Genomic DNA, 22,827 nt, shown 5'->3' with positions numbered 1-22,827 from the left:
ATCTTACCTAGGGCATCAAACTGGGTAGGGCTGGCCTTGCTGATACATGTCATAAGAGGATCATTGGCGGCATCCAAGCATGAGCTTATGACAATCAAATCAATTAGAGAAGAACTTTTTTTGTTGCATTGTGCACTCTATACAAAGGTCAAAGGTCCTTTGATAAAGCAGCAGTTAGCTGTGAAACACGTCAGGTGTGAGCCTGCGTCACCCCTTCACGGATTATTCATCACCGCTTGGACCACTGTGGACTCTGCTAAAAGCGCTGCCATTTTAACCTACATCCATATACCAAGGACCGAACTTCATTACAATCACGCAATACTGGTGAGGACTTTCCTGTTTTATTGCTACACTACTGGGACAGATATTCCTCCAGCGTTGAGACTACAAGTTTTCGGCCCAGGGACTGTGCAATAGCCCCAGGATAAGGGACATTTTAACTGTGTGGGTCCTATGGGGACATTGGAGCAAGCGGCAAGTGACTAACTCATATTTGTATGGTGACTAGAAGCTCATTGATGCATTTTAATCATTTTACTTTGTATTCTAATTTTAATCTATTAAATATCACTGTATTTCCTAAGACAATCCATCTCAGTTAGCGCTCTCTCATTCTGTTTTCTTGTATGCAAGTTATATCATGTCTGCTTCACGGTTCTGGGGCGGAACACACTGCTGGTGTTGCTGAAGCCACAGGCACATATGAGGAGAATATAGCAGCTGTGGGTTCTGGTTCTGGGGGCTCCTTACTCCCCAGTGGGACTCTGGCAATGGAGGCACATACTGACCCACCGTGGGCCGCTTTTTCCACGCTTCTGCATATGCTAGTTCATAAACTAACACCCCCTATGGGACCCCCAATGCTGGTACAACCGTATGTGGTACCTGCAGCTAACCCGCCATGGGCGGACGATTTATCTGCTCAATTAAAGAAGTTGAACCAGTCCATGACTACTAAAAAGTCTGACCAACGCTAGCCTAAGTCCAAGAGGTCCTCTAAGCGAGCGCTTGTTTCCTCACAATCCACTGCTGTCACTGACACCTCGTCTGATGAAGACGGCACTTACACTGACCCCACAGGTTCTGACTCAGATACGGCTGATGGGGAGGGTAGTTCACATGTGGATGTTCCTGATCTTTTGGAGGCTATTAAGTTAATTCTGCAGATTGCGGATGATCCCGAGCCATCCGTCCCTCCTAAGAAACCAGATAGGTTCAAGCGTCAGAAGGTGGTTAAACAAGTTTTACCTCACTCTGATCACCTAGTGGATATACGTCAGGAACCCTGGGAAAACCCGGGTACGAAGTTTGTGCCTCAAAAGAAGATGCTGGCTCGCTATCCCCTCGCGCCAGAGCTGTCTAAGAATTGTGAAACGCCTCCTCCAGTGGACTCACATGTGGCTAGGATGGTGGTTTCCTCAGCTCTACCTGTCACTACCGTCACGTCTCTAAAAGAGCCTACGGATAAACGTGTGGAGGGTTGTCTGAAAGCGATTTACACCCTCACGGGTGCTGCACAAAGGCCCACTATTGCAGCTACATCGGCTGCTGAGGCTATTGAAGCATGGGCCTTGGAGTTAGAAGCTGAAATCTCCTCTGACCATGCTAGACAATGCTTGTCATATATTGTCACAGCTTCTCGATATATTGAAGAGGCGGCTTCTGATGCCGGTATCCTAGCAGCCAAGGCCTCTACTATGTCAGTCCTGGCTCGCCGGATATTGTGGCTGAGATCCTGGTCTGTGGATCTGGACTCTAGAAAAACCCTGGAGGTACTGCCTTTCAAGGGAGATATTCTGTTTGGGGAGGACTTAAATAAGATAGTGGCTGACTTGGCTACTGCCAAAACTGCCTGTCTGCCTAATACCGCTCCTTCTGTGTCGAAGGCTAAAGGTACGTCCTTTCGCCCCTTTCGTCCTCCAGGTAAAGCAAAAGGTCAGGCGTACCATAAGCAGGCCTGCACTTCCAAACCTGGTAAGCCGAAGCCCAAAAGAGCCTGGGCTGCCCGTCATCCAGCTGCCAAAACCGATAAGCCTGCCGCATGACGGGGCGGGCCTCCCCCTGGGGGATCCCAGGGTGGGGGCCCGGCTTCTAGGGTATACCCAGGAATGGTTGAAGACCACTTCAGATGCCTGGGTACGGAAAGTCGTCACTCGAGGTTACGCCTTAGCCTTCAAAAACCGACCCCCTCATCAATCTTCCCTTTGGACCAGACAAAGGCAAAAACTCTACACTCGGTGGTACAGACCCTCCTGGATACAGGAGTCGTAGTACAGGTACCTATTGCTCAGAGGGGCCAGGGGTACTATTCTCCGCTGTTTCCAGTCCAGAAACCGAATGGGTCCTCCCGGCCCATTCTCAACCTCATGGCATTGAACAGGTTTGTGAAGATTTCCAAGTTCCGTATGGAAACCCTTCGCTCTATAGTTCTGGCCTTGGAACCTGGGAAATACATGGTCTCCCTGGACATACAGGATGCTTACCTGCATATTCCTATAGCAGCGTCACATCAACAATACCTGAGGTTTGCTATTGGCAACATCCATTACCAGTTTCGGGCATTACCTTTTGGTTTAAGAACGGCTCCGCGAGTCTTCACCAAAGTTATGGCGGTGATGACGGTGGTACTCCGCCGTCAAGGGGTCAGGATACTGCCGTATCTGGACGACTTGTTAATCCTGCCAAATTCCCCAGATCTTCTCCTACGTCATCTGGATATGACGGTCCGGTTTCTAAAAGCCCACGGGTGGCTCATCAACTGGAAGAAATCCTCCCTGGTCCCTGCTCAGAGCATGGTGCACCTGGGAACGCTGTTGGACACTCACAACCAGAGGTTGTTCTTGTCTCAGGAGAAAGTCCTGAAGCTTCAGGACAGGATTCATTGCTTCCTTTCTCGTCCGCAAGTGTCGATACATTCGGCAATGCAGGTGCTGGGCCTCATGGTATCAGCATTCAACATGGTGGAGTATGCTCAATTCCATACTCGCCATCTCCAGAGGCTAATTCTAACCAAGTGGGACGGCCTGCCTCACCGGATCAGGTCTCACATGATCTCATTGACTCCGGAGGTTCGTCTGTCGCTGCTCTGGTGGCTCCAGGACCAACAATTGTGCAGGGGCCGTCCCTTCTGGATATCCAACTGGGTCCTGTTGATGACAGATGCCAGTCTAAGAGGTTGGGGCTTGGTGCTGGAGCAGCACTCCCTTCAGGGTTGGTGGACCAAGGACGAATCTCTCCTCTCGATCAACATTCTGGAATTGCAGGCGGTCTTCAATGCGTTAAACCTGGCCCAGCATTTAATTCAGAACCGTCCTGTTCAAGTAAAGTCAGACAACACCACTGCAGTGGCTTACATAAATCTTCAAGGCGGCACTCGAAGCCGTTTGGCAATGAAGGAAGTCTCACGGATTCTACGTTGGGCGGAATGCCATCTATCGGCAATATTAATTCCGGGAGTCCTGATTTGGGAAGCAGACTTTCTCAGTCGTCAGGACGTGCATGCCGGCGAGTGGGGCCTCCATCCAGAAGTGTTTCAACTCCTCGTGGAAAAGTGGGGTCTTCCAGAGGTGGATCTGATGGCGTCTCGACACAATCACAAGGTTCCGGTCTTCGGAGCAAGGACAAGGGATCCTCAAGCAGCATTCGTGGATGCGCTCACGGTGCCGTGGAAGTTTCGGCTGCCGTACGTGTTCCCTCCGGTGTCACTCCTGCCCAGGGTAATTCGGAAGTTCAAGCAAGAAAAAGGAAATCTGCTTCTCATAGTTCCAGCGTGGCCCAGACGGCACTGGTTCTCAGACCTGCAGGGCCTGTCGTCAGAGCGTCCAATTCTACTTCCACAACGCCCAGACCTCCTCGTTCAGGGCCCCTGTGTCTACCAGGACCTAGCCCGGCTGTCTTTGACGGCGTGGCTCTTGAAGCTTCCGTCTTGAGGGCTAAGGGTTTTTCTGAAGAGGTCATTAAAACTATGTTGCGGGCCCGGAAACCGGCTTCTGCTCGGATTTACCATAGGGTCTGGCATTCCTACTTTGTTTGGTGCGCATCTAACAATTATGACGCTTCCAAGTTTAGTACAGCCAAGCTTTTGGCTTTTCTGCAGCAAGGCTTAGAGTTAGGCCTGCGTCTGGCCTCCCTCAAGGTTCATATTTTTGCCTTGTCGTGTGGTTTCAGAGAAAAACTGCGACTTTGCCTGATGTTCATACTTTCACTCAGTGTGTGTTGAGTATCCAACCTCCCTATGTCCTGCCTGTGGTTCCTTGGGACTTGTCGGTGGTGTTGGAGGCGTTGCAGGAACCTCCATTTGAACCCCTTGGTTCAGCTGACCTTAAGTGGCTTTCTTTTAAGGTGGTGTTCTTGCTGGCTATTGCCTCTGCTAGAAGAGTGTCGGATCTGGGTGCCTTGTCTTGTAGTTCCCTATATTTGATTTTTCACCGTGACCGGGCGGTTCTTAGGACTCGTCCCGGATATTTACCTAAGGTGGTTTCCTTCGTTCCACCTTAATCAGGAGACACTGGTTCCGGCCTTTGTCTCTCCTGATTTGTCTCCCAAAGAGCGGTCTTTGGATGTGGTATGGGCTCTCCGTATCTATGTGAAGAGAACTGCTTCTATTCGAAAATCTGATTCTCTATTTGTTTTGTTTGGATTTCACAAACGTGGCCGGCCTGCTCACAAGCAGACCCTGGCCAGATGGATTAGAATGGTGATTGCACATGCTTATGTGAGGGCTGGTCTGTCAGCTCCTGATCACATTAATGCTCATTCTACTCGGTCTGTTGGACCTTCTTGGGCGGCCCAACGTGGTGCGACCCTTGATCAATTGTGCCAGGCGGCTACGTGGTCCTCCGGGAGCACGTTCATAAGGTTCTATGCCTTCGATACTGCCGCTTCCCAGGATACTTCCTTTGGACGCCGGGTTCTTGTGCCCGCTACAGTGCATCCCCTCCCATAAGGAACTGTTTTAGGACATCCCCATTGTCTAATCCTTGTGGAGCCCAGTGTACCCCTCAGCAGAAAACGAGTTTTATGGTAAGAACTTACCTTTGTTAAAACTCTTTCTGCGAGGTACACTGGGCTCCACAAGGCGCCCACCCTGACGCACTTAGCTTCTTTGGGTTAGTATGGCATTAGCCGCTGACACTTCTCTTGTCGTGAGAGTGTGGTGTATGTGGCTACTAACTGTTGTCGTCTCTTTTCCTGCTACTGCATTGGCTGGTTAACTAAAAACTGAGCTACTGTACTGGGAGGCGGGGTGATATAGGAGGCGGTGCTGTGCATTCTGGGAACAGTCAAAGCTTTGAGCCTGTTGGTGACTCGGATCAAGATCCTACTCTACACCCCATTGTCCGGAGCCCAGTGTACCTCGCAGAAAGAGTTTTAACAAAGGTAAGTTCTTACCATAAAACTCGTTTTATTTTTTACATGTGTTGTACACCATATAATAAGTTTTTGTTAAATACAAAAATAAAGCATAATAATAATTACCTCCTCCACAAGGTTTGGTACAATGAGACCATTTCTTCAAAGCCCACTCATACTCAATAACTTCCTCCTCCAGAACGTAGTTGTTACCTACATTCAAGGAATCTTCATGTATCATGTATTTATAGGACAATGACAGTTTCACATGTCCATGAGGAATTACCTGGTAAAAAATAAAAAGTATTTGCATATCAAAAAGAAAGCACATCTTTAATAGATAGAATCTTGAATGCAGTATAAATATGTTACATTCTAAAAGGTGATGGCTAATGAATTACAGAAACACATGGGGCCTGATTTGGATGTGGATGGAGGCGCTATCACTGATGCTTACATGGAATCAGCAGCAATAGCACTAATATGGTAATGCAGCAGGAAGCGTCACGCCTCCTGCTGCATTATTGATCCAGTAATGTTACTGATCCATTATAAATTATCGTATAATGAGTACCCAGCTTAACTTTAAGTTAAATCCCTCTGTTAAGAAGTTGCCCATAGCAACAAACTTTCAACTGCCATTTTATAGACTTTGCTAGATACAGTAAATGATAGCTACAGATGTGTCTTAATACATTTAGCCTCAATATGCCATGCAGCGCAAAATGTCTGGCATGAGTGATTTGGCAGGTCCCGTACAACTCTGTTAACGTTGGCTGAGTAATTTGATATATGACATTTGTATATTGTGTCTGACCGAGACTGTGAATGGAGCAGAACAGAACTTGCATTGGAAAAAAGCTGTGGCATCTACATTGTAGCACTTCGTATACAGATTCAGAGACTCAGACGCACACAGATACTGTGTACAAGTGTCATATATTAGAGATGAGCGGGTTCGGTTTCTCTGAATCCGAACCCGCCAGAACTTCATGTTTTTTTTCACGGGTCCGAGCGACTCGGATCTTCCCGCCTTGCTCGGTTAACCCGAGCGCGCCCGAACGTCATCATGACGCTGTCGGATTCTCGCGAGGCTCGGATTCTATCGCGAGACTCGGATTCTATATAAGGAGCCGCGCGTCGCCGCCATTTTCACACGTGCATTGAGATTGATAGGGAGAGGACGTGGCTGGCGTCCTCTCCATTTAGATTATAAGAGACTGAGAGAGATTTACTGGAGCTGACTAGGAGGAGTACTGTTACTGTAGAAGTGTAGAGACTGAGTGGAGAGAGTTTACTAGTGAGGACAGTGCAGTTTACTTTATAATCCGTTCTCTGCCTGAAAAAAGCGATACACAGCACACAGTGACTCAGTCACATACCATATCTGTGTGCACTGCTCAGGCTCAGGCCAGTGTGCTGCATCATCTATTATCTATATATAATATTATATATATCTGTCTGACTGCTCAGCTCACACAGCTTATAATTGTGGGGGAGACTGGGGAGCACTACTGCTGTGCCAGTTATAGGTTATAGCAGGAGCCAGGAGTACATAATATATTATATAGTGAGTGACCACCAGACACACAGTGCAGTTTATTTAATATATCCGTTCTCTGCCTGAAAAAAGCGATACACACAGTGACTCAGTCAGTCACATACCATATCTGTGTGCACTGCTCAGGCTCAGGCCAGTGTGCTGCATCATCTATTATCTATATATAATATTATATATATCTGTCTGACTGCTCAGCTCACACAGCTTATAATTGTGGGGGAGACAGGGGAGCACTACTGCAGTGCCAGTTATAGGTTATAGCAGGAGCCAGGAGTACATAATATATTATATAGTGAGTGACCACCAGACACACAGTGCAGTTTATTTAATATATCCGTTCTCTGCCTGAAAAAAGCGATACACACAGTGACTCAGTCAGTCACATACCATATCTGTGTGCACTGCTCAGGCTCAGGCCAGTGTGCTGCATCATCTATTATCTATATATAATATTATATATATCTGTCTGACTGCTCAGCTCACACAGCTTATAATTGTGGGGGAGACTGGGGAGCACTACTGCAGTGCCAGTTATAGGTTATAGCAGGAGCCAGGAGTACATAATATATTATATAGTGAGTGACCACCAGACACACAGTGCAGTTTATTTAATATATCCGTTCTCTGCCTGAAAAAAGCGATACACACAGTGACTCAGTCAGTCACATACCATATCTGTGTGCACTGCTCAGGCTCAGGCCAGTGTGCTGCATCATCTATATATATTATATATCTGTCTGACTGCTCAGCTCACACAGCTTATAATTGTGGGGGAGACTGGGGAGCACTACTGCAGTGCCAGTTATAGGTTATAGCAGGAGCCAGGAGTACATATTATATTAAAATTAAACAGTGCACACTTTTGCTGCAGGAGTGCCACTGCCAGTGTGACTGACCAGTGACCTGACCACACTGACCACCAGTATAGTTAGTAGTATACTTATATTGTGATTGCCTGAAAAAGTTAAACACTCGTCGTGTGACTTCACTTGTGTGTTTTTTTTTTTTTTATTCTATAAAAATAAAACTCATTCTGCTGACAGACAGTGTCCAGCAGGTCCGTCATTATATAATATATAATATATACCTGTCCGGCTGCAGTAGTGATATATATATATTTTTTATATCATTTATCATCCAGTCGCAGCAGACACAGTACGGTAGTTCACGGCTGTGGCTACCTCTGTGTCTCTGCACCCGGCAGGCAGTCCGTCCATAATTGTAATACCACCTAACCGTGGATTTTTTTCATTCTTCTTTATACATACATAGTTACATAGACATCTTCTCTTTATCAACCAGTCTATATTAGCTGCAGACACAGTACAGTACGGTAGTTCACGGCTGTGGCTACCTCTGTGTCTGCACTCGGCAGGCAGTCCGTCCATAATTGTATACCACCTAACCGTGGTTTTTTTTCATTCTTCTTTATACATACATAGTTACATAGACATCTTCTCTTTATCAACCAGTCTATATTAGCTGCAGACACAGTACAGTACGGTAGTTCACGGCTGTGGCTACCTCTGTGTCTGCACTCGGCAGGCAGTCAATCCATAATTGTATACCACCTAACCGTGGATTTTTTTCATTCTTCTTTATACATACATAGTTACATAGACATCTTCTCTTTATCAACCAGTCTATATTAGCTGCAGACACAGTACAGTACGGTAGTTCACGGCTGTGGCTACCTCTGTGTCTGCACTCGGCAGGCAGTCCGTCCATAATTGTATACCACCTAACCGTGGATTTTTTTCAGTCTTCTTTATACATACATAGTTACATAGACATCTTCTCTTTATCAACCAGTCTATATTAGCTGCAGACACAGTACAGTACGGTAGTTCACGGCTGTGGCTACCTCTGTGTCTGCAGTCGGCAGGCAGTCCATAATTGTATACTAGTATCCATCTCCATTGTTTACCTGAGGTGCCTTTTAGTTGTGCCTATTAAAATATGGAGAACAAAAATGTTGAGGTTCCAAAATTAGGGAAAGATCAAGATCCACTTCCACCTCGTGCTGAAGCTGCTGCCACTAGTCATGGCCGAGACGATGAAATGCCAGCAACGTCGTCTGCCAAGGCCGATGCCCAATGTCATAGTACAGAGCATGTCAAATCCAAAACACCAAATATCAGAAAAAAAAGGACTCCAAAACCTAAAATAAAATTGTCGGAGGAGAAGCGTAAACTTGCCAATATGCCATTTACCACACGGAGTGGCAAGGAACGGCTGAGGCCCTGGCCTATGTTCATGGCTAGTGGTTCAGCTTCACATGAGGATGGAAGCACTCAGCCTCTCGCTAGAAAAATGAAAAGACTCAAGCTGGCAAAAGCAGCACAGCAAAGAACTGTGCATTCTTCGAAATCCCAAATCCACAAGGAGAGTCCAATTGTGTCGGTTGCGATGCCTGACCTTCCCAACACTGGACGTGAAGAGCATGCGCCTTCCACCATTTGCACGCCCCCTGCAAGTGCTGGAAGGAGCACCCGCAGTCCAGTTCCTGATAGTCAGATTGAAGATGTCAGTGTTGAAGTACACCAGGATGAGGAGGATATGGGTGTTGCTGGCGCTGGGGAGGAAATTGACCAGGAGGATTCTGATGGTGAGGTGGTTTGTTTAAGTCAGGCACCCGGGGAGACACCTGTTGTCCGTGGGAGGAATATGGCCGTTGACATGCCAGGTGAAAATACCAAAAAAATCAGCTCTTCGGTGTGGAGGTATTTCACCAGAAATGCGGACAACAGGTGTCAAGCCGTGTGTTCCCTTTGTCAAGCTGTAATAAGTAGGGGTAAGGACGTTAACCACCTCGGAACATCCTCCCTTATACGTCACCTGCAGCGCATTCATAATAAGTCAGTGACAAGTTCAAAAACTTTGGGTGACAGCGGAAGCAGTCCACTGACCAGTAAATCCCTTCCTCTTGTAACCAAGCTCACGCAAACCACCCCACCAACTCCCTCAGTGTCAATTTCCTCCTTCCCCAGGAATGCCAATAGTCCTGCAGGCCATGTCACTGGCAATTCTGACGAGTCCTCTCCTGCCTGGGATTCCTCCGATGCATCCTTGCGTGTAACGCCTACTGCTGCTGGCGCTGCTGTTGTTGCCGCTGGGAGTCGATGGTCATCCCAGAGGGGAAGTCGTAAGCCCACTTGTACTACTTCCAGTAAGCAATTGACTGTTCAACAGTCCTTTGCGAGGAAGATGAAATATCACAGCAGTCATCCTACTGCAAAGCGGATAACTCAGGCCTTGACAACTATGTTGGTGTTAGACGTGCGTCCGGTATCCGCCGTTAGTTCACAGGGAACTAGACAATTTATTGAGGCAGTGTGCCCCCGTTACCAAATACCATCTAGGTTCCACTTCTCTAGGCAGGCGATACCGAGAATGTACACGGACGTCAGAAAAAGACTCACCAGTGTCCTAAAAAATGCAGTTGTACCCAATGTCCACTTAACCACGGACATGTGGACAAGTGGAGCAGGGCAGGGTCAGGACTATATGACTGTGACAGCCCACTGGGTAGATGTATGGACTCCCGCCGCAAGAACAGCAGCGGCGGCACCAGTAGCAGCATCTCGCAAACGCCAACTCTTTCCTAGGCAGGCTACGCTTTGTATCACCGCTTTCCAGAATACGCACACAGCTGAAAACCTCTTACGGCAACTGAGGAAGATCATCGCGGAATGGCTTACCCCAATTGGACTCTCCTGTGGATTTGTGGCATCGGACAACGCCAGCAATATTGTGTGTGCATTAAATATGGGCAAATTCCAGCACGTCCCATGTTTTGCACATACCTTGAATTTGGTGGTGCAGAATTTTTTAAAAAACGACAGGGGCGTGCAAGAGATGCTGTCGGTGGCCAGAAGAATTGCGGGACACTTTCGGCGTACAGGCACCACGTACAGAAGACTGGAGCACCACCAAAAACTACTGAACCTGCCCTGCCATCATCTGAAGCAAGAAGTGGTAACGAGGTGGAATTCAACCCTCTATATGCTTCAGAGGTTGGAGGAGCAGCAAAAGGCCATTCAAGCCTATACAATTGAGCACGATATAGGAGGTGGAATGCACCTGTCTCAAGTGCAGTGGAGAATGATTTCAACGTTGTGCAAGGTTCTGATGCCCTTTGAACTTGCCACACGTGAAGTCAGTTCAGACACTGCCAGCCTGAGTCAGGTCATTCCCCTCATCAGGCTTTTGCAGAAGAAGCTGGAGGCATTGAAGAAGGAGCTAAAAGGGAGCGATTCCGCTAGGCATGTGGGACTTGTGGATGCAGCCCTTAATTCGCTTAACCAGGATTCACGGGTGGTCAATCTGTTGAAATCAGAGCACTACATTTTGGCCACCGTGCTCGATCCTAGATTTAAAGCCTACCTTGGATCTCTCTTTCCGGCAGACACAAGTCTGCTGGGGTTGAAAGACCTGCTGGTGACAAAATTGTCAAGTCAAGCGGAACGCGACCTGTCAACATCTCCTCCTTCACATTCTCCCGCAACTGGGGGTGCGAGGAAAAGGCTCAGAATTCCGAGCCCACCCGCTGGCGGTGATGCAGGGCAGTCTGGAGCGACTGCTGATGCTGACATCTGGTCCGGACTGAAGGACCTGACAACGATTACGGACATGTCGTCTACTGTCACTGCATATGATTCTCTCAACATTGATAGAATGGTGGAGGATTATATGAGTGACCGCATCCAAGTAGGCACGTCACACAGTCCGTACTTATACTGGCAGGAAAAAGAGGCAATTTGGAGGCCCTTGCACAAACTGGCTTTATTCTACCTAAGTTGCCCTCCCACAAGTGTGTACTCCGAAAGAGTGTTTAGTGCCGCCGCTCACCTTGTCAGCAATCGGCGTACGAGGTTACATCCAGAAAATGTGGAGAAGATGATGTTCATTAAAATGAATTATAATCAATTCCTCCGCGGAGACATTGACCAGCAGCAATTGCCTCCACAAAGTACACAGGGAGCTGAGATGGTGGATTCCAGTGGGGACGAATTGATAATCTGTGAGGAGGGGGATGTACACGGTGATATATCGGAGGGTGAAGATGAGGTGGACATCTTGCCTCTGTAGAGCCAGTTTGTGCAAGGAGAGATTAATTGCTTCTTTTTTGGGGGGGGTCCAAACCAACCCGTCATATCAGTCACAGTCGTGTGGCAGACCCTGTCACTGAAATGATGGGTTGGTTAAAGTGTGCATGTCCTGTTTTGTTTATACAACATAAGGGTGGGTGGGAGGGCCCAAGGACAATTCCATCTTGCACCTCTTTTTTCTTTTCTTTTTCTTTGCATCATGTGCTGATTGGGGAGGGTTTTTTGGAAGGGACATCCTGCGTGACACTGCAGTGCCACTCCTAGATGGGCCCGGTGTTTGTGTCGGCCACTAGGGTCGCTAATCTTACTCACACAGTCAGCTACCTCATTGCGCCTCTTTTTTTCTTTGCGTCATGTGCTGTTTGGGGAGGGTTTTTTGGAAGGGACATCCTGCGTGACACTGCAGTGCCACTCCTAGATGGGCCCGGTGTTTGTGTCGGCCACTAGGGTCGCTAATCTTACTCACACAGCTACCTCATTGCGCCTCTTTTTTTCTTTGCGTCATGTGCTGTTTGGGGAGGGTTTTTTGGAAGGGACATCCTGCGTGACACTGCAGTGCCACTCCTAGATGGGCCCGGTGTTTGTGTCGGCCACTAGGGTCGCTTATCTTACTCACACAGCGACCTCGGTGCAAATTTTAGGACTAAAAATAATATTGTGAGGTGTGAGGTATTCAGAATAGACTGAAAATGAGTGTAAATTATGGTTTTTGAGGTTAATAATACTTTGGGATCAAAATGACCCCCAAATTCTATGATTTAAGCTGTTTTTTAGTGTTTTTTGAAAAAAACACCCGAATCCAAAACACACCCGAATCCGACAAAAAAAATTCGGTGAGGTTTTGCCAAAACGCGTTCGAACCCAAAACACGGCCGCGGAACCGAACCCAAAACCAAAACACAAAACCCGAAAAATTTCAGGCGCTCATCTCTATCATATATCAAATTGATCAGCATAGTCTACTCGTGCCTCCTAGTCACATTGTGTTGTGACTAAGATTCATTTTCAGCAAAACAAGCAAATAAAAAGACACCCAACACTAGAAGATTCTCACGCGATCTGGAGTGCCAAGAGGAGCTGTTTGGCGTGACTGTTGCAAAGATGTATGAGGACACATCTGTATAGGCCAAAATTGTCCACTCCCCCATTTCTCTGACGTCCTAAGTGGATGCTGGGGACTCCGTCAGGACCATGGGGATTAGCGGCTCCGCAGGAGACAGGGCACAAAACTAAAGCTTTAGGATCAGGTGGTGTGTACTGGCTCCTCCCCCTATGACCCTCCTCCAAGCCTCAGTTAGGTTTTTGTGCCCGTCCGAGCAGGGTGCAATCTAGGTGGCTCTCTTAAGGAGCTGCTTAGAAAAAGTTTTTAGGTTTCTTATTTTCAGTGAGTCCTGCTGGCAACAGGCTCACTGCATCGAGGGACTTAGGGGAGAGAAGTTCAACTCACCTGCGTGCAGGATGGATTGGCTTCTTAGGCTACTGGACACCATTAGCTCCAGAGGGAGTCGGAACACAGGTCTCACCCTGGGGTTCGTCCCGGAGCCGCGCCGCCGACCCCCCTTGCAGATGCTGAAGATTGAAGGTCCAGAAACCGGCGGCAGAAGGCTTTTCAGTCTTCATGAAGGTAGCGCACAGCACTGCAGCTGTGCGCCATTGTTGTCACACACTTCACACCAACGGTCACGGAGGGTGCAGGGCATTGCTGGGGGCGCCCTGGGCAGCAATGTGTAATACCTTATTCTGGCTAAAAATACATCACATATAGCCCCTGGAGGCTATATGGATGTATTTAACCCCTGCCAGGTCTCAGAAAAATGGGAGAAGAAGCCCGCCGAAAAGGGGGCGGAGCCTATTCTCCTCAGCACACAGCGCCATTTTCCCTCACAGAAAGGCTGGTGGGAAGGCTCCCAGGCTCTCCCCTGCACTGCACTACAGAAACAGGGTTAAAACAGAGAGGGGGGGCACTTATTTGGCGATATGTATATATATATTAAAATGCTATAAGGGAAAAACACTTATATAAAGGTTGTCCCTGTATAATATAGCGTTTTTGGTGTGTGCTGGCAAACTCTCCCTCTGTCTCCCCAAAGGGCTAGTGGGGTCCTGTCCTCTATCAGAGCATTCCCTGTGTGTGTGCTGTGTGTCGGTACTTGTGTGTCGACATGTATGAGGACGATGTTGGTGAGGAGGCGGAGCAATTGCCGGTAATGGTGATGTCACTCTCTAGGGAGTCGACACCGGAATGGATGGCTTATTTAAGGAATTACGTGATAATGTCAACACGCTGCAAGGTCGGTTGACGACATGAGACGGCCGGCAAACCAATTAGTACCTGTCCAGGCGTCTAAAACACCGTCAGGGGCGTTAAAACGTCCTTTTACCTCAGTCGGTCGACACAGACACAGACACGGACACTGACTCCAGTGCCGACGGTGAAGAAACAAACGTATTTTCCTTTAGGGCCACACGTTACTTGTTAAGGGCAATGAAGGAGATGTTACATATTTCTGATACTACAAGTACCACAAAAAAGGGTATTATGTGGAGTGTGAAAAAACTACATGTGGTTTTTCCTGAATCAGATAAATTAAATTAAATGTGTGATGATGCGTGGGTTTCCCCCGATAGAAAATTATTGGCGGTATACCCTTTCCCGCCAGAAGTTATGGCGCATTGGGAAACACACCTTAGGGTGGATAAGGCGCTCACACGCTTATAAAAACAAGTGGCGTTACCGTCTCCAGATACGGACGCCCTCAAGGAGCCAACTGATAGGAGGTTGGAAAATATCCTAAAAAGTATATACACACATACTGGTGTTATACTGCGACCAGCGATCGCCTCAGCCTGGATGGGCAGCGCTGGGGTGGCTTGGTCGGATTCCCTGACTGGAAATATTGATACCCTTGACAGGGACAGTATTTTATTGACTATAGAGCATTTAAAAGATGCATTTCTATATATGCGAAACTCTGGCATCAAGAGTAAGTGCGATGTCCATATCTGCCAGACGATGTTTATGGACACGACAGTGGTCAGGTGATGCAGATTCCAAACGGCACATGGAAGTATTGCCGTATAAAGGGGAGGAGTTATTTGGGGTCGGTCCATCGGACCTGGTGGCCACGGCAACAGCTAGAAAATCCACCTTTTTTACCCCAAGTCACATCTCAGCAGAAAAAGACATAGTCTTTTCAGCCTCAGTCCTTTCGTCCCCATAATATCTGCCCAGGGATAGAGGTAAGGGAAGAAGACTGCAGCAGGCAGCCCATTCCCAGGAACAGAAGCCTTCCACCGCTTCTGCCAAGTCCTCAGCATGACGCTGGGGCCGTACAAACAGGTGCGGTGGGGGGTCGTCTCAAGAGTTTCAGCACGCAGTGGGCTCACTCGCAAGTGGACCCCTGGATCCTACAAGTAGTATCCCAGGGGTACAGATTGGAAATTCGAGACGTCTCCCCCTCGCAGGTTCCTGAAGTTTGCTTTACCAACGTCTACCTCCGACAGGGAGGCAGTATTGGAAACAATTCACAAGCTGTATTCCCAGCAGGTGATAATCAAAGTACCCCTCCTACAACAAGTAAAGGGGTATTATTCCACACTATATTGTGGTACTGAAGCCAGACGGCTCGGTGAGACCTATTCTAAATGGAGTCACTCAGAGCAGTGATAGCGAACCAGGAAGAAGGGGACTATATGGTGTCCCTGGACATCAAGGATGCTTACCTCCATGTCCAAATTTGCTCTTCTCACAAAGGGTACCTCAGGTTCGTGGTACAAAACTGTCACTATCAGTTTCAGACGCTGCCGTTTGGATTGTCCACGGCACCCCGGGTCTTTACCAAGGTAATGGCCGAAATGATGATTCTTCTTCAAAGAAAAGGCGTCTTAATTATCCCTTACTTGGACGATCTCCTGATAAGGGCAAGGTCCAGAGAACAGTTGGAGGTCTGAGTAGCACTATCTCAAGTAGTTCTACGACAGCACGGGTGGATTCTAAATATTCCAAAATCGCAGCTGTCTCCGACGACACGTCTGCTGTCCCTAGGGATGATTCTGGACACAGTCCAGAAAAAGGTGTTTCTCCCGGAGGAGAAAGCCAGGGAGTTATCCGAGCTAGTCAGGAACCTCCAAAAACCAGGAAAAGTGTCAGTGCATCATTGCACAAGGGTCCTGGGAAAAATGGTGGCTTCTTACGAAGCGATTCCATTCGGCAGATTTCACGCAAGAACTTTTCAGTGGGATCTGCTGGACAAATGGTCCGGATCGCATCTTCAGATGCATCAGCGGATAACCCTGTCTCCAAGGACAAGGGTGTCTCTTCTGTGGTGGCTGCAGAGTGCTCATCTACTAAAGTGCCACAGTTATGCATTCAGGACTGGGTCCTGGTGACCACGGATTCCAGCTTGAAAGGCTGGGGAGCAGTCACACAGGGAAAAAATTTCCAGGGAGTGTGATCAAGTCTGGGGACTTCTCTCCGCATAAATATACTGGAGCTAAGAGCAATTTACAATGCTCTAAGCTTAGCAAGACCTCTGCTTCAAGGTCAGCCGGTATTGATCCAGTGGGACAACATCACGGCAGTCGCCCACGTAAACAGACAGGGCGGCACAAGAAGCAGGAGGACAATGGCAGAAACTGCAAGGATTCTTCGCTGGGCGGAAAATCATGTGATAGCACTGTCAGCAGTTTTCATTCCGGGAGTGGACAACTGGGAAGCAGACTTCCTCAGCACGACCTCCACCCGGGAGAGTGGGGACTTCATCGAGAAGTTGTTTCCACATGATTGTGCACCGTTGGGAAAGACCAAAGGTGGACATGATGGCGTCCCGCCTGAACAAAAAACTGGACAGGTATTGCGCCAGGTCAAGAGACCCTCAGGAAATAGCTGTGGACGTTCTGGTAACACCATGGGTGTACCAGTCGGTGTATGTCTTCCCTCCTCTGCTTCTCATACCAAAGGTACTGAGAATTATAAGACGTAGAGGAGTAAGAACTATACTCGTGGCTCCGGATGGGCCAAGAAGGACTTGGTACCCGGAACTTCATGAGATGCTCACAGAGGACTCAGGGCCTCTGCCGATAAGAAGGGACTTGCTTCAGCAAGTACCATGTCTGTTCCAAGACTTACCGCGGGTGCGTTTGACGGCATGGCGGTTGAACGCCGGATCCTAAGAAAAAAAAAAGGCATTCCGGAAGAGGTCATTCCTACCCTGGTCAAAGCCAGGAAGGAGGTGACCGCACAACATTATCACCACATGTGGCGAAAATATGTTGCGTGGTGTGAGGCCAGGAAGGCCCCACGAAGAAATTTCAACTCGGTCGATTCCTGCATTTCCTGCAAACAGGAGTGTCTATGGGCCTCAAATTGGGGTCCATTAAGGTTCAAATTTCGGCCCTGTCGATTTTCTTCCAGAAAAAATAAAATAAAATTGGCTTCAGTTCCTGAAGTCCAGAAATTTAACAAGGGAGTACTGCATATACAACCCCCTTTTGTGCCTCCAGTGGCACTGTGGGATCTCAACGTAGTCCTGGGATTCCTCAAATCACGTTGGTTTAAACCGCTCAAATCTGTGGATTTGAAATATCTCACATGGAAAGTGACCATGATGTTGGCCCTGGCCTCGGCCAGGCGAGTGTCAGAATTGGCGGCTTTGTCTCACAAAAGCCCATATCTGATTGTCCATTCGGACAGGGCAGAGCTGCGGACTCGTCCCCAGTTTCTCCCTAAGGTGGTGTCAGCGTTTCACCTGAACCAGCTTATTGTGGTACCTGCGGCTACTAGAGACTTGGAGGACTCCAAGTTGCTAGATGTTGTCAGGGCCCTGAAAATATAGAATTCCAGGACGGCTGGAGTCAGGAAAACTGACTTGCTGTTATCCTGTATGCACCCAAAAAAAACTGGGTGCTCTTGCTTCTAAGCAGACGATTGCTAGTTGAATGTGTAGTACAATTCAGCTTGCACATTCTGTGGCAGGACTTCCACAGCCAAAATATATAAATGCCCATTCCACAAGGAAGGTGGGCTCATCTTGGGCGACTGCCCGAGGGGTCTCGGCTTTACAACTTTGCCGAGCTGCTACTTGGTCAGGGGCACACCCTGGCTGAGGAGGACCTGGAGTTCTCTCACTCGGTGCTGCAGAGTCATCCGCACTCTCCCGCCCGTTTGGGAGCTTTGGTATAATCCCCATGGTCCTGACGGAGTCCCCAGCATCCACTTAGGACGTCAGAGAAAATAAGATTTTACTTACCGATAAATCTATTTCTCGTAGTCCGTAGTGGATGCTGGGCGCCCATCCCAAGTGCGGATTGTCTGCAATACTTGTACATAGTTATTGTTACAAAAAAATCGGGTTGTTATTGTTGTGAGCCGTCTGTTCAGAGGCTCCTACGTTTGTCATACTGTTAACTGGGTTTAGATCACAAGTTATACGGTGTGATTGGTGTGGCTGGTATGAGTCTTACCCGGGATTCAATATCCTTCCTTATTGTGTACGCTCGTCCGGGCACAGTATCCTAACTGAGGCTTGGAGGAGGGTCATAGGGGGAGGAGCCAGTACACACCACCTGATCCTAAAGCTTTAGTTTTGTGCCCTGTCTCCTGCGGAGCCGCTAATCCCCATGGTCCTGACGGAGTCCCCAGCATCCACTACGGACTACGAGAAATAGATTTATCGGTAAGTAAAATCTTATTTTTCATCAGTATGGGGGTATGGACAGCGCTCAGAGAGCTGCTGGCTTTGCATCCTGTCCCTCTCTGCTGGGGACAGCATCTATTCACCGCTCCTCTGAGAAGCGAGTGACAGGGCGGATCTCGCAATTGCCCCCACCGCGGGACACTGCGACCCACGATGGGACAGCAGGATAGTCCGTGAAAGACAGAACTGTCCCAACAAAGAGCCTAATTCAGACCAGATCGGTAGGCTGCAATTTCGTACAGCCTGTGATAAGGTCTGAACTGCGCATGCACCACAATGCACAGGCACGTTAGTCCACAGCAACGGGGATCGCCGGGCAGTGACGGGATAGTGCGAGAAAAGCGATTGCACGGGCGATCGCAAGGTGACTGACAGGAAGAGGTCGTTTGTGGGTGGTAACTGACCGTTTTTAAGGAGTGTCCAGAGAAACGCAGGAGAGACCAGGCGTTTGAAGGGAGGGCTTCTGACGTCAGCTCCGGCCCCGATCATCGCACTGGAAAAGTAAGCCCTGGGCTGTGCAGAGACTGCATAAACTTCTGTTTGTGCAGATCTCCTGCACATGCGATCGCACCCCTGCACAGTGATTTCCCCCTCTCCCTGTAGGCAGTGACTACCTGATCGCATTGATGCAAAAAATGCATCCTAGCGATCAGGTCTGAATTAGACCCAAAATCGGGACAGTTGGGAGACATGGCTACACAGAAGTACATGAAATGACAATATTAGTATTCAGTGTACGTTTGCATTGTACTTTTGTCACTTTAGTGATGTGGATAAAATATTTTTCTTGGAGAAAAAGTCTCTGGCAAGCCACTTGTCATTGCTAAGTCTTAAAATCTATAAAGTGGCAAACTGGGCTATTTGGTGCAATTTAAAGATAAGTGTCAGGTTTGTATCTGTGTCTGTTCCAGGAGGGGTTTCTATTGGGTCAGTGGTGGTGCAGTGGAGGAAACTGCAATAAGTTCCTGCGCATGTGCGCAATGATGTTTTATTGAAAGCACACAGAGAATAAAATAATCAATGGAGCAAATTGCAAATACAGGAGAATCTCAGCGCGGAAGCTGACGAAGTCTTTAGTTAAACAGTCACATACAATGGTCTGGAAACCAATAAAACTTGTGATTAACGATGGTCAGCCAGGAAGCCGATGGCAACTAGAGTCAATACTTTAATGGTAAGTAATACAACCGATGATCGGCCTGGAAACAGATGGTGATTTGTAATGGAATAATACAGGCAACTGGTAACTCCGGTAATCAGCCTGGAAACCGATAGCAATTTGTAATAAGATCACACAGTCAGTTAGAAATGCACGATAATCACAGAGCCAGACTAGGCTATTAGCAGGAGATAGTTGGTACCTTTAAGCTTGTTGCTTTAGTGCTGGATGGCTAGCACAGTGAGCACACTAGGAGAGTATGGAAAGGCAGAACCCGGAGAGAGTCTCTTACTGCAAGTAGAAGTGGTAGCAGAGGAAGGAGCTGTAGCAGAGCTGGATGGCTGGTGCCTGAAGTTCCACGGAGGAGCTGACACTAGGAAGTCTCAGGAGACAGGAAATGGAGCCAGGAGACGCTATGCACTGGATGCGACGCGTTGCTCAAGGAAATGAGACTGAGCCGATGTTCTGGTTTTATACCCCATGGTCAGCAGGCATTGGATGCTTGAGTCATGTGTGCAGAGACAGCGCAGGATTGCATGTTTCAGGTCAGCTGTACACACCATGTCAGATGTGAATGAGACCAATTCACTGCTGCTATGTTATGCAGTACAGCAGTGAACAGAACATACTGTACCTCCCCAACTATCCAGCCAATCAGGACTATACAGTCCCAGTCAGTAAGGCAGAATGACTCCTCAAATTGGGACTGTCATGCCAAAATGAGGGATCCTATAGCAGACACATTATGATAGTTCAAATGTAAATAACACTTTAGACACAAAATATATATAATCACTGAAGTGCAATTTAATATCAGAAACCGCTCTTATTTTATGATAATGTAGTACTTCTATTAAACACATATAGTAGTAATGTGAAGAAACTTACAAGAATGACAATTGAATTACGCAGAGGCCCCATGGTCTGAACGGTTTCCCGGTTGTCATCGTTTCGGTATTCCCATTCAATACCCATTTTCACAAATACTTTGGAATCTTGTAAACTTTCATTTTCATCATTTAATATGAACCTTCCTGTTGCCTGATTTCGAATAGCTAGACATAAAAACATTAGATATTATGAGGGCAAGTTATTTACAAGTTTACTAAATGGATGATCGTTAAATCTATGAATGCAGACACACAATCATCAGTTACTACACTGATAATAAAACACATCCTACAGTATGTAACATATCCATTGTAACCTTTTATCACAATCAATGATAAAAAAAAAATCCAAAAAGGTAATATGGCCCTGTCTATGCAAGGAAGCTTTGCTGGATGAGACATCATATGTCACCTCTTTGGGATCTACAAAGTTATGAGATGTGATAAAGCACAAGACCAGCACTTTCTTTAAAAGAGCAGCCTCTCCAATCACAAAATCCAACATGGTACAGTACCTCTGTACTCAACATCCTGACAGGTTCACGGAGCTAGGATAGTTAGAATTAGATTTATCAAAAAGGGTAGAACTAACAAATCAGCTTTTCTTATTTTAAAGGCTGTGTTTGGAAAATGACAGTTAAGCCCGGTACACACTACTCGAGCCCCCGCCGATTCCGATATTGGCGGCGGCGGGGACCCGGCATCGGCAAGTGCATATACACTTGCCGATGCCAGCAGGGAACGGAGTAACGGTGGGGGAGCGGCGGGGGCAACGACACCCATGCTGAATCTGCAGCATGGCTGACGTTAACAAGGACCTCCTTCATCTGTACATGTTTAGATGAGGGAGGGGGTCATTAACAATGCGCGGAAGCGCGCATCATTAGAGGCACCGAGTATACGCGCTGGACAAGATTGTAAAAGATCTAATTCAGATTGGCCCTTCTGAGCGAGATCTTTTACTTTCTCGTCTAGTGTGTATGGGGCTTTAGGAGCTGATTGGTTTGTACTTTATTAGTATTTTATTTCTCTCCAAGGTTTGATAAAACTCCCCCCTAAGAACTTCACAAATGCAGAGTCACGGAAAAGGAAAGTGGAATCTACAGATGTCCCTCCCTGGTCACGGTTCACAAAATAATTTACAAAAAATTATGCAGCTTTCACAGGGAGCTGGGTAGGTGGAAGACCTAAAAACAGCAACCAACCAGTATGCTGGAAATGTAATAGGTTGTGAATTTTTGGTGAGTTTAAATTCCTTGCTAAGCTATTAATAAGTCTTGCTCTGGTGCAACACTTTCTGTTCACCAGTCTTTGAGACTTTACCTGTGAACGAACCTTTGATGCTGATTCTCTGACACTGCTAACTGCTTGTTACTCTGTTGACAATTATCCACAAGTGTCCCAGACGGGTGGTATTCAGTATGCCGGCTGTTGGGATCCCGACGCTCAGTATAACGGCGCCGGAATCCCGACACCCGGCATATCGACAACTATTCTCCCTCTTGGGGGTCCACAACTTCCCCGAGGGAGAATAAATAGAGTTGCATGCGTAGCACGTCACCGTGCCCGCAAGGGGCTCATTTGCGCTCACCCAGCTGTCGGTATGATGGGTGTAGTATGGTATGCCGCCGGCCGGGCTCCCGACATCCAGCATACCGGCTCTGGGAGCCCGGCCACCGGCATACCATACTACACCCGTCCCATACCCTTGCACTGTGTTCACTCTACTTTCCTGCTTAACCATTTGCCCATTGTGGCCACATAATACCCCTTTCACAACGCCGCAATAACCCAGAATATTGCTGGGTTAAACCGGGTCGCGACTTGGTGTGAAAAGGTCCAAGAAGACAAAAAGTAACCCAATGTCAGGGAATGAATGACAACCAATTTGAACTGGAATTCAATGTATTGAATGAGATAAATCACTGGATGTCCGTTGAAGAATAAGACTGATTACAAGCTAACAATATTCCGATGAATACACAATATTACTCTCCAATCTTATAACAGTAGTACACACCCAAAAAAAAAGTAAAATTTTCTTATACTGAAAACT

The 22,827-nt window shown here is 47.6% G+C and overlaps 1 protein-coding gene across 1 annotated transcript in view; it reads right to left on the bottom strand.

Moving 5' to 3' along the window:
• Positions 1–22,827, bottom strand: part of LOC134933200 (A disintegrin and metalloproteinase with thrombospondin motifs 2-like) — a 968,191-nt gene that overhangs the window by 142,946 nt on the left and 802,418 nt on the right. Inside the window, exons 16-17 of the mRNA XM_063928241.1 lie at positions 20,770–20,936; positions 5,482–5,641 (exon numbers count right to left, since the gene is read on the bottom strand). Coding sequence (XP_063784311.1) covers positions 5,482–5,641; positions 20,770–20,936 — 327 coding nt within the window. The remainder of the gene's footprint in view (positions 1–5,481; positions 5,642–20,769; positions 20,937–22,827) is intronic.

This window comes from Pseudophryne corroboree, chromosome 6 (assembly GCF_028390025.1).
Source record: "Pseudophryne corroboree isolate aPseCor3 chromosome 6, aPseCor3.hap2, whole genome shotgun sequence".
NCBI classification, from domain to species: domain Eukaryota; kingdom Metazoa; phylum Chordata; class Amphibia; order Anura; family Myobatrachidae; genus Pseudophryne; species Pseudophryne corroboree.
Note: the sequence above shows the minus strand (reverse complement) of the source record. Positions and strands in the feature narration are given on the sequence as shown.